The 13,371-nt window shown below is 33.9% G+C and overlaps 1 protein-coding gene across 7 annotated transcripts in view; it reads left to right on the plus strand.

The window, feature by feature from the left end:
• Positions 1-13,371, plus strand: part of LOC142323462 (myogenesis-regulating glycosidase) — a 131,272-nt gene that overhangs the window by 41,134 nt on the left and 76,767 nt on the right. For 2 of the 7 annotated variants that reach the window (XM_075363161.1, XM_075363171.1), the window contains exon 1: positions 11,518-11,773. The exons of 3 other annotated variants lie outside the window; for them this stretch is intronic. Coding sequence is in view for 2 of the 4 variants with exons in the window: in XM_075363171.1 (XP_075219286.1) it covers positions 11,750-11,773 (24 nt within the window). In the remaining 2 variants the exon portion in view is untranslated. Of the gene's footprint in view, positions 1-11,177; positions 11,379-11,517; positions 11,774-13,371 lie in introns of those variants that run through there. 2 more of the 7 variants (XM_075363130.1, XM_075363151.1) reach the window with 2 other exon arrangements.

Here is a 13,371-nt window from a genome sequence, read left to right on the forward strand (position 1 = left end):
AACCTCAAAAAAAAAAAAATAAAATAAAATAATTAATGAACACAATATTAATATAGTAATTACAACCACAATAATAATCAGGATAGTAGTAGTAAACGATAATATCACATGTCAATAACAACAAATCAAACAAAAAAATACATAAAAAAGTACGACATAATAAGTAATCAAAACAGTAAGTATGAGATAAAAAAAAGTGTAATCAACAAAGAATAACTATCAAAACATTACACATCAAACAGTGATAAATGTCATTAGTAAGTAATAAATACAGATTACACACAAGATATAGAGTTCAAAATAAATAATCGTTCGGAATTTAGTCCAGGTAGACATAGAAAACAAGACCCATTAGCAAAAGAAACCGCTAGTCTTAACCCTTTTTAACCACTAGTCTTGTATTAACAAATAATCGTAGTGTTCACTTGCAAATACATTTGCTATCTACCCTAAGAGTTTACGAATGAAGTTTATTGCATTATTTCTTTCACTTATACACTTATTTTTACTGCAATTCACCGACAGTTTTTCTTACCGAACCAAATTGATGAAAAGTCAAGGAAAGTGACGAAAGTGGAGAAGACACTTTACTAATATGGCGCACCGAAAACTGGCATGGATTATTGTAGACGGGGTACGGGGAAAAGACCTTAGTGAGCATGCAAATGAGAAGCTACTACTACTTTGAATAAAACTTTAAAATTAATTACTCGTGGCGTCATCTTACTCGTTTCGAACTGGATTCAAGACTCTCCTCGATGAACTGACGTTGTAACGTGTCGCTGGACTGGTTCGCAGAACTTCGCCGAACCCACACAACTTGCATCCTCTCCTCGCAGAACTGTTCTTGCGAGACCAACGTAATAACGCTTCGCAGACTGGTTCTAATAGAACTCTCATTTTTAGCTGGTTTTACTGGGCTTTTTGTACTGTTAGCCTCTTTGCCTATAGGATCGGACCCAAGTCGAAGCGTGAAAACAGTTGACCGAGGCTTTTGTTCCCATGAATTCCAAACCTGGACTCTTCTTACCGTACAACAGATGTTCATTCTGTGTTAGCGGGCACTATAACAAAATACGATTGTAAAACGGACCTATTCTTTACAAAATGGTTCTACTGTTTGTCCCTTTCTGGATTCTTCCGTTTATTATTGTTCCTATAACGTTCATAATAATTAGTAGGAATCCGTTACTCAGGTCCGCTATACCGGTCTTGGTGCAATACCGTCTGTCACTAGTTCCTACAATCTGGTTAACGACATGTTATTAGATCTGATGAGTCTTTTAATTTTTGTCCAAGCTAACTCCATGGGATTAAATTCGCAAATCTAAGGAGGGATTCGAATTAAGGAATGATCATTTGGGGCCAATAGTTTTCCCTGTATTCTTTTCATTTTGGCAGCAATCGTTGCATCAAATGAAACAGATCAACTTTATTTACTTGCTTTACATAGTACGGCGCGTTGTCCAAAATGATACTAAACCATAATGATGACTTCCTTGTTCTAGATTTGGGATTACTTTATCTTTTATCCACGTCTCAAAATTTGCATTATTCATTTGTCAGTGGTAATCACCAGATGCACATCTTGCTTGAAATATTAATTTTGCATCTTTAACAAACCCCTCAGAAGGCTCGATGTAAACTATGACGAGTCTGTTGGATGCACTGGTAATTTTAAGTGTTTCCAGGACATCTTTACTTTGCCAATATTTTTGAAAATTTAAACTGGTATCAGCCCAAGTTTCGTCTAAAAAATATATTCTTCCTTGCTTCGTTCTAACTTCCCTAATTTTCTGTAAATATGATCATCTTAAATTAATGATGTCTTGTCTTTCCACTAACACTTTACGTTTCGTAACACAGGACTTCCATTTAAAGCCCGTTTCAGTTAAAATTTTCCGAAGAGTGGTTCTTTTCGATTTAAATCCGATTTACTTTTTTAAGATCGGAAGAACTTTTGAAATTTTTGGGACAACTTTTTTGTCATACATAGAAATCTTTGATTAGGTTTGTAATAACGTCCTGATCAAAACTATCGATGTCTGCGTTACGGTAATGAGGATACTTCCTTTTTTCTAGGGGTTGTTAGTGATTCACCTTTATTAGCACGAACTTCTTTTTTTATAGCAGTCAATTTTTCGTGACACTCTCTTCGTATTTTACTGCTTGTAGATTGCTTTAGTTAGTGGAATTGTCTGCCTCTTTATTTTTTTCTCTTCCTTGCGATAATCTATGACCTGGCAATTAATTCTCATTCAAAGCTGAGAATTGTTTTACCTCGTTTTCGAACATTCGAATATTATTCCATTATAATTATTAAAACTAACTTAAAAAGTTGCGTAATTACAAAACAAAAATTTAAAAAAACATTACCGATACGTATTTTTAAAATTAATCATCAATACAAATCAAAACACAACACTAGTAATACTCGAATATGAATTCGAATTTGATTTTATAATGACAGTTTGATAAGCGGTTAGCACTGCGTTTACTTAACTAATACATTGAGAACTAGTAGTAGTATTAGCTTCTCATGCGCATGCTCGCTAAGACTTTTTCCCCGTACCCCGTCTACAACAATCCATGCCACTTCTCGTTGCGGCATATTAGTAAAATGTCTTCTCCACTTTCGTCATAATTATCTAAACATTAATATTGAAATACGTGCCTGAATTTTTGATAGGCCCGTTCTACAAGCTGCACTAAATAGTTGAATCTCATACACACGTATCCGAATGAACCTTTCGATGGTGTTATATAATTACAGTTTTTCTTTGATTGAGAAATTTAGTTTACATGACAGCTAACACATCAAATTTTGAATCGATTGTTTTATTCAAACCTGATTATTTTAATCAGGGGTTCCACTATAAATGTCTGTTTAGATAAAGATCACGACACTTTACGTTCCTTTCAACAAGGATCAGTAAGTTAATCGGAATTGCGGTAGACAATGAGCCATCTTTATATAAAGATAGTATACGCTGAAATTTATTCTTATTAGCCTTAATCCTTTGTTCTCGAAGTGAATCTTCAAATTTTTAGAGATAGTTTTGAATAGTGGAAGCATTTTCAAGCGTTAGCCGATAGAATTGCTACATCGTCGATGAAGTTGGCAATTACAGCATCGTTTATGAAGTTGTACGTAAACACATTAGAGAGGAGTGAGAAAGGAATATTTCCGGTCGGATTTTTGCTTCTAATTTTTGAAGGTCAGGTAGTGTCTGACCGTGCCGGTCTTGAAAAAAGCGATCATTGAGAAAGGAACTGAAAATTCGATTGTCGGAATCTGGAAGGGTTTCTTTTAATTTCGACAACAGCTTCTGATATCATCGATGATGGTATCTTGTCAAACATGAAACTTCGAGTTTCAAGAGTCGAGTAAAATTAATATTTAGGCCTTTAAAAGCTATTTGCTATGTAGTCCTGATGTATCTATTGTCCTTTTACGTTCGTGACGTCCAACGATACAACAGAAAGAAAAATACGACAAAAATTAAGCTGATGAATCAGATTTGGAAACTGTTCCATCCGTTTAAACGTGTTTCCTACAGATAGAGCAGTACGTGTAATAGAATACGTTCACAGATATTTGTACGGACGATAGGAAGAAGGCTGATGGACTGACTATCCAAGTTTTGGGAAAATGATTGTGTGGATTGATACAATTGTATTCACGATAATAAAATTGCATTTCTTGTAATACTTGATTTTACTGGAATCGGAATATCAGTTTCGTAATGTTTCATTAAATCGTAACGGTAAAAACGCACACTTCTGAGAAGGAGATGTTTTGAAACGTCATTATTCTACGGATTTACGAGATTTTTACATTTTTTAAATTTTTCAAGACGAAGATTTTGGTGATAGTTGTAGATTTAGAGGTTGGGAAAGATGTTTCTCAGTGTCTTTATATATTATTGACTTCGATTTCCAACGTCTTATTTTTTTTTTTGGGGTGGGGGGGGAAACGCTTGTCCGTTATCATTGCCCGGAAAATGTTTTTAATAAAAAGGTAAAACAACACTAAAATAATAAAACTAAATAAGGCTTAAAACTAATATAAATTATATAATAAAAAATTTAAAACTAAGTTAAAACAAAAGTTAAAAAAGTGAAATAAAACTCAAAACTAATATCACAGATGGAGTCTTTAAAATATAAAAGTTAAAATAACAGAAAAGGAAACTAAATAAAATTTAACTAATTCTGATAGGGAGTGCAAAAGGCTCCCTACTCGGGTAATAAAAGTAAAGACATAGAACCAAAAAAATCAAAATGAAAGTAAGGGAAAAATATATCAAAAACTCTTCTAGCATAAAAATATATGACAATATTAAATTTTGTGCAGTAACCTAGTACTACGCAAAAACAGAAAAATCCGGTTCAAAATTTCATTATCATTGTTCAAGATACAACGGATGTTTCTGGGTTGATTAAATTTACGACGCAACGCCGCATAACATATGCAGTCAATGAGTATGTGGTCCACAGTCATGCGGCAGTAGCATCGTGAGCATAGGGGTGCGTGTCCTCCTGACATTAGGTACTCGTTGTGACCCTCGTATGTCCTATCCGCAATCGGCAGAGGACTACTTCTTCACGTCGAGTTTTTCTGCATGAGGAGCCCATACCGACACAGAATCTTTAATCTGCCAGAGTTTATTATCGTTGGTAGTCGTCCAGTCACCTTGCCACTTTGCTCTTAGTGAATGTTTTACACGATTAATAAAATCAGAGGTAGTAACTCGTGTGGTAAAAGGAGGCTAAATACATGCTTCTTTGGCAGCATAATCTGCTTGTTGATTACCTAAAATCCCTACGTGGCTAGGGACTCAGAATAAACTTACTTCTGTATTGCGATTATTCAACTCAGCGATTGCGTTGTAAATTTCAATGACGATAGGATGTTTGGAATAAAGGTTTTCTAACGCCTGGAGAGCACTACAAGAGTCACTGCAAATAAAAAGGTTTTTATATTTAGAGCTAATAATATTTAGAACCTAATTTATAGCGAGAAATTCAGTGGTGAACACACTCGTAATACCTGGTAGGCCAAACATATAAGTTCTTTCATTGACAACAAAAGCACAATCAACGGTATCGTTTTGTTTCGATCCATCAGTGTATATCACCGCGTCTGGGTTCATCTTGGAGAGAACACACTGAAACATTTGCCGGAAGACAGTAGGTAGTGTTGATTGTTTATTGTATGACGTAAGGTCAAAAGTAAAATTTACAAGGTTTATTCTCCACGGAAGATATGAGCACGGATATGATGGACAGAATGACGGAGTGCCACCATTTATATGCTGCAGCAGACGTCGGGTACGGACACCTACAGGTGCAGTACAGCATACATCTGTACTGCTCATACTTTCCTAAATTAGGATTTCTAAGAACTAAGTCAAGAGCCGGGTGATTTGGCTGTCCTTTGAGACGAGCAAAATAAGATAACAAAAGCTGGTCTCGTCTGTCCCAAAGTGATGGTTCACCACAGTCTACAAGTAAGCTTGCGACAGGGCTTGATCTAAACGCACCTGTGACAAGCCGAAGAAAAGCATGATGTTCACCATCCAGCATTTTAAGCACGGTTTGAGAGCTGAAGAGTAGGCGACACAACCTTAATCTAAAAGGGAAACGAACAAGAGAATAGTAAAAACGTAACACACATGACCGATTGGCTCCCCAGTTGGTGTTACTAAGGACCCGCATCATATCTAAAAGTTTGGAACATTTTGTTCATAATTTCTTTATATGTTTGACCTAAGTAAGACGGCTATCAAAAATAAAACCTAGAAACTTGACGCAAGGAGAGATAGCAATAAGCTCTCTGTTCAGAAAATACTTGCGGAATAGAAGGGTTTCGTAGCCGAGAAAAGACTACACATTTCCTTTTGTCGGATGAAAATGTGAAACCAGTAGTCCTGGACCAAACCTCAAGGCGAAATATAGTGTTCTGTAGTAGTCGCTCTGCTGTGGGTGTTGAACTGCTTGCAATGTAAATAAAAAAATCGTCAACAAATAGAGAACAAGAGGCAGGAGCCTGTACACAATTGGAAATACTGTTTATGGCCACAGAAAATAAGGTGGCACTTAATACACTACCTCGAGGTACTCCATTCTCCAAGACGACACTATCTGAGTGAATCGTCTACACGAACACGAAACGTTCGGTTTTAAGAATCCCCGGATAAAAGCAAGCATTCCCCATCTCTTGAGGGTGTTAAGAATACCACGTCGCCAGGCCGTGTCGTACGCCTTTTTTATTACGAAGAAGATAGCAACGAGGTGCTGGCGGTTTAGGAAGGCGTTTTGTATGGCTGTTTCCATTGACACTAAATAGTCAATGCAAGATCGTCCTTGTCGGAAACCACACTGTTCCGAAGATAGAAAGCCATTTTCTCCAAGTACCATATAAGCCTGCGGTTTACCATTCTCTCCATTATTTTACACAAAACGCTTGTTAAAGAAATAGGGCGGTAGCTTGAGGGGTCGGTTTTGTCTTTACCAGGCTTCAGTACTGGTATAATAAATGCTTCTGACCAGCCGGGCGGAAAGACTTGTTCGGAGAATAAACCATTGTAAATATTCAAAAGATGTTGTAGTGCTGAGTTAGGAAGATGTGAAAGCATACCAAGGCGAACGTTGTCCGGTCCAGGGGAAGTGTCACGTGAGTTCTTAAGTGCGTGTAACAATTCCTTAAATACGAATGGAGTGCTTAATTCACCAACCGAATCACCAATGTTTAACGACAATATTTCTATCTGTACTTTGTACCTTTGAAAATCGTTATTATATGATGAAGTGAGAGACACCGAACGGAAAGATTTCGCTAAAGTATTTGCTACAGCCGAAGGTGATGAAAGGAGTTCTCCTTCATCAATAAGACCGAGAATAGATTGTCTCGGTGATCCGAAAATTGCATGGATTTTTTCCCACTCAGTAGACGTGGGAGTAGTACGTGAGATGGTGTTCACATATTTTGTCCATAAACTCCTCTTAGCATTCAAGAAGACCCGACGGCATACCGCTCTAGCCCTGCGATACAAATTTAGATACTCAGTTGTAGGTCTATTATTAAATTTTCGTAGTACCCGCCGCCGATTCCTAATAGCACATTTGCAATCGCTATTCCACCATAGAACGGAAGGACGTTTAGGATTACCCGATGTTTGTGGGATATATCTGCTGGCAGTCTCAAGTATCATGGACGTAAAAGAGGAACATTGTTCGAGGATGTTCGCACCATCGTCATTCTGTGATTGGAAGGCTTTATGATATCCATTCCAGTCCTCCCTTTCAACAATCCATCTCCGTGGCCTTCTCTTAACCTCGTGGTCCACACCGAGACCAATAATAATTGTTTTATGATCACTGCCGTGGTTGATACGTGTATTAAACCTTTTTGTAAATAATTCTGTTCTTTCTTCACTGATTTTTCAAAATTAAAATTTTATTTTATTATTAAAGTCCCAGACACATTAGATGATAATTGACATTACTTTTAAACTTTTAGTCACTGAATTTAGTTTTGATTTGATATATTAGTTATTCAATTACTAGTTGATGACCGATATTTAACTGAACTACCTACATCTGTGTTCAGTCGGATGTGTTTGTAAGTGTAGTGCTGTAATATTGATTGTTGACCGCTTTTTCAAAGTAATTTATATAAACTTTATTCTAAGTATTTGACATTAAAATCTTCATCTGTCAAATATAACATATTTAATTCATCAAAAAGTAACTAATGAAAGTATCTAATTCGTTAAAAAGTAAGTAAAAGATCATCAAGTATAACGCATTTAAATATTCCGACGTGAACAGCAATAAATTGCTAAAAAAGTAACTGAAAAATGACCGGATTTTTCTTGCAGCTGTAGAGTGCGAAAATATAGATACCGGAGACAAGGTTAAAACAAGAGTCGATCTTCATTCCGGCACTGTTTATTTCAGGTTGAAGTATTGCGTTCGCATTCTTTAAAATGATATTAACGATTAACGTGTTAATGGAAATACTTGTCGTACTATAGCATATAAGTTTTCAGTAATCGATATATTAAGGATATCTTTGGAGAAATAAGGACTTACGTTTTAGAGATAAAAGACGTGACTTCTGTGAACACCGATCGGCTCTTCTTCTCCAGGTTCGAAACAAACTGGGTGCAGAAGCTAGCATATAGATTGAAATTATTCATGTGTTGCTGAAGATGATTTGTGGCCCAAATGTTTGTTTAAGTACATATTTTAACAAATAAGAATAATTTGGTCTGATGATTGTTGAAAATAGTCAGAAGCGATAGGTTTGATGGAAAGAGTTAAGGATTTGGGACCTGAACGAGATGAATAACGGTTTTAAATTATCTGCGTACATTGCATAAAGCTCGTATTGTCATAAGTCATTCATAAAGTTCGTATTGCCGCCGGTTTCTCTGGAGTTGTTCTTGTCGATTCATGCCATCTCGTACATTAGTGCACCTGAGGTCGAGCTTACAGTATGCTTTCGTATCTATGGCATCAGGTGGATTAAATAATTACCCTCTTTAATGAGACTCTTACATATTGATTTCTATGTAAAGTAGAAACCCAATTTTTATTAAAAGGTATGCGTTACTGGAATCCAGTCACGGTCTTCAAAATCGAGAGGTAGTTAACTTTACTTGTTAGACATTTCTAACTTTGAAGTTTCTATTTTAAAAGTCGTTTGAAATAGATTCTTCTCAGATGAACTGACTGAGCGTACATTTAGTCTTAATACCTTATATTCTTAAGTTTATAAAAGTGAAATTCTCTTTTATAATTACGTAAACTCCTAACTATAGAAAGAAAAGCTTCAGGAGACGATTGTATTCTACCTCAGATTTTAGATGAATCGGAGCCGGGAAGTGATTTCCTAGACATCATTTCTTACGTCTAACGTATTTTTACTTCCTTGTACGAAGTAAAAGAAGTATTGTGATCGTGAAAAATTTCGGTTTTTAGATGTCAACGGAAATACCCATTTTGACCATCCCTGAATCCATTTTGACTAGTTTCAGCGTGATGTCTGTACGTTCATATGAATCTCGCATAACACTTTATTTTTCTGTTTAGTCCGGGAATTACCGTTCAGGTATTACTTCAGAAGATGAATGAGAATGATATGCATGAGTGTAAATGAAGTTTAAATCTTGCACAGTCTCAGTTCGACCATCCCTGAGATGTGTGGTTAATTGAAACCCAACCACCAAAGAACACCGGTATCCACGATCTAGTATTAAAATCCGTATAAAAGTAACTGTCTTTACTAGGACTTGAACGCTGGAACTCTCGACTTCCAAATCAGCTGATTTGGGAAGACGCGTTCACCACTAAACCCGGTGCGTTATCTCGCATAACTCAAAAACGATTAGCGATAGGATGTTGAAATTTTGGATTTAGGACTGCTGTAACATCTAGTTATGTACCTCCCCTGTTAATTTCAATCGACTGGACCAAAAGTGTCCAAAAAAACCAAAATCCAAAAGATATGGATTTTGGACTTTTTCTTAACTTCCTTAATAAGCTCTCATTGAGAGTTTTACAACGATATATCATAAGTGGTACTTATTTTCATTGGTTCCAGAATTGTAGCCAAATGAAATTTTAATTAATTAATTATTTGGATCTTAAAAGGGTTCGAATCGAACCAACGGTTCGATTCCGATTTCATTTCCTTTTTTTTATTAAATATATGATTTATTAATGATTATTAACCTCTGATTGTAAAAACGTTTTCAATAAATAATCCAATAACAACAATAATATTTACATATATATAAATATATGAAAAAATATCAGACGTTTTTAATGAAATAAAATATTATGTACTTTGCATTTAAAAAATAATGTGTATATATAATTTAATAGGCGAATAAGGAAGTGATGTGGTATTCACACCAGATTTTTTTCTGATGCGCTATTGAATTAAATATTACGAATTTCTTAAAAATGTAAGAGTACTTGCAGGGTTCCTAGGTGGTCGTTACAAGAAACACTTCAATTTAATTATCCTCACCTAAGAAGTTTCCAGTAGGGCAGTACATCTCTCCAGCCAACTGTATTAATTTACGTTCATTTGAGAACATACAGTCGCTCTCCGTACTTATATTTACAGCTGTGTTAATAAGAGTGTTTCTGAAACGGCGCTGCTGCTATTAAGAATTTTATTTTAGAAATTATTGAATGTTAACATTAAAAATACAACCAAGCTCTGAGATAACGAATCAATTCTAACTGTTGTAATTGGTGAAAATAATAATAAATTATAAAGTAGTCAGTCGCTAACATAAAAAGTCAATTATTATATTGCATTAAAATCACATTTTTTATATGAACAAAATAGCAAAACATTCACTGATTCAACAGTTACTGTTATGTTATGTCAGGTGATTTCTCTCCAAGTTGATAAAAAAAAGTCTGAAATTGTTTTTTATACTCCGTGTAAATTACATTTTTTTAAAGTATTCCTTTTTAGTTATCAAGAAGAAACTTCCTAAGACTCCAACCAGATTTGAAAAAAAATTATTGATATCAGTAGAATGAGTCCTGAGTAAGGCTTACTCATAAAAAAGTACGGTTGAACTGAGAACCGGGGTTAAAATTATCTCCAATGCCGGATTTTTTCTAGTCGAGATTTTAAAATGTTTTTATCTACCTATATGATAAACATCACATTTAGCCCGACTAGCTATCTTTACTTAGACTGTAAGTTATTTTCTTTTTAATGCTGGCACAAAAGTATTTTTCGCATGTACCGCATTCATTGGTAATATCTACGAATTTCCATTTCTAAAACAACTTTCAGTTTTGAGCGGAAGATTTTGGTAGTAGATTTTCCGACAATAATGCACTGATACTACGACTAATTTTATTTGTATTTGCTGTGTTATCATAGTAATATTGTTGTCAGTTCATAGTACATTTTAAACTGTTTATTCCAGTACTGCATTAACGCTGTTATTCTCTTCTCGCTAGTTTATACATAATAGCTTCAGACTAAACTATACTATACAGCATTGTGTTTTAATCAGTGGTTTTATTTTTAAACTACATTACGTAATAATTGTTATTATCTTCTTTCTTTTTTATTTAGTCATAAATATTTCTTGAATAAAATATCTTTCGAATAAATTTTAAATACAGATTTATGCTCTACGCGATACATTAACTAATCGTGCATTGTTTTTACTATTGTTCTTTGATTTATTACCCTTTATTGTTAATCAGTGGCAAGTTCAATTATTGTTTTAGTTTTCTTTTTTTGTTTCGGTATTTGTATGAATCTGTTAATCAGACGGCGTTTACTGTACAGTGCAGATAGAGTTGCTGACGAGAAGGTTCCACTGCTGGTCGGTTAATTATTTTATTTATATATTTTTTTTAAGTATTTATTTATGTATGCATGATAAGCTAATTGTGTAATGTAGAGATCAAAACTTTTAATTAACTGAAGCGGTTTGTTGTTTCTCTCAGACTTCTATGTAATCTTTTTTACCATTTGGATGTACGGCTTTAATGCTATGGCATCAGAACCAATAAGTTTTATTTTTTAAATGTTTGTTTATAGTTGTGAGTTTTGATAGTTGTGTGGTAATATAGTTAATCGACAGAATATAGCCAGATTTTTAATTTATAATTGTCCGTCAAAAAAAAAAGAGAAGTAATTAACTAACAGACTGTTTCAAATGTAAAAGTAAGGACAATATTTTCCGATTCAAATATGTTGTATCCTGTCTTCTTGAAGGTAATCAATTACACTTAGTATTTATACCGATAAATGAATTTGAGATTATTTTTTAATTAAGTTAAAATAGAAATAACTTTAAAAAATCCGTATTTCGTTTCGAGGTGATAAAATATTGTTGTCGATTTGTTGATAGTGAGCATGTTTTGTCATTTTAATAGAGACCACATCCCTTTTGGATTGTGAGTTTTCATTTATAAAATATGCATAAATTAACAGTTAGAAATATTTTACAAAATAATTCATGAAGTATCAAAATATAATACTCGTATAAAAGTTAGAAAATAGTTTAAAAAATTTCATCCTAATAGCAGATTATAATTATTTTTAAAAAAACTAATCATGATTTTACCTTTTCTTTCTATTTTTCTTTAATGTTTTCACCTTCGCAGATTTTAGTGCTTAAAAAAATGCGGGAAAAAGGTACATGAGGTATACCATATCACTGATTTTATCAGTTACAATTTTGCTTGTTCTGGTGAAGCAGAAATTTCTGAAAAGACTAATGTGAAAATAGAAAAGAAAGAGCAGTAAATACATGATAAATAGTTTATCAACGCGCACGAATGTATAAACTTATACTTCTTATAGACGTATAAGTTTATAGATTCGTGCGCGCGTACGTGTTAATATATATAAATAAAAAATATCCTCAAATATTTATACAAACCATCTAATTTTTTAGTTTACAAAATATTCCACTAAAATGAATAATGATTCGTTTGTGCTAGTATATTTGGTCCTAATTAAGGCTTCAACGTACAGTGGGATTGAGAAACTTCTTCGTTTTGAAACCGGTTAAAGTTCACTTGAGGAGTTAATTTGTCATTTGTATTTTAGATTAATACGCATAGTGTAACTTGTGTGTACTTACGAGCTTGTTCCTACATGCTGTATGTATATTTATTCATCAAAATCCTTTTAAATGTTGTTACCGGTACTGAATGTAAATAATAATTAAATTTTAAATTATTATTTTTAATTCATCATTAAATTTCACCCTTTTTTGAAATCTGGACTAAATTAACAATAAACAACTATTAAAACTTATTGAAGCTTAATTCGGGGCCGATTTCAAAAAGTTCAAAGAATTGATTATAATTTTAAATTTTTTTCCAAAATGGTTTAATTGTTATTTTTAAATTGATTTATTAAATATTTTCTGTATTTTATTATAATTTCTTTTATTTTGGTAAGCATAAAAAGAACTTCCAGTGGGAAAACTTTTGTTTATAAGAAACGTAAAGTGGAGAAAACCTTCATTTTGATAAAATTAAGAAAACGAATGTCCAGAAACGCGGTCTTTCCTGCTATTCTTCCACAATGGTTTTTTTTACGTTACGTATTATTAATTGCTCATGTTATAATTATACGATTGTAATTATAAATATAAATTAATTACACTTGCTTCGTTCGCTAGTCAAGGTTAGCGAGCGTAGGTTAAGTTTGGTAAGATTATATTTATAAAACCAACCGGGTTGATCTAGTGGTGAACGCGTCTTCCCACATCAGCTGATTTGAAAGTCGAGAGTTCAGCGTTCAAGTCCTAGTAAAGTCAGCTATTTTAACACGGTTTTGAATACTAAATCGTGGATACC

This window comes from Lycorma delicatula, chromosome 1, assembly GCF_047948215.1.
Source record: "Lycorma delicatula isolate Av1 chromosome 1, ASM4794821v1, whole genome shotgun sequence".
NCBI lineage: Eukaryota > Metazoa > Arthropoda > Insecta > Hemiptera > Fulgoridae > Lycorma > Lycorma delicatula.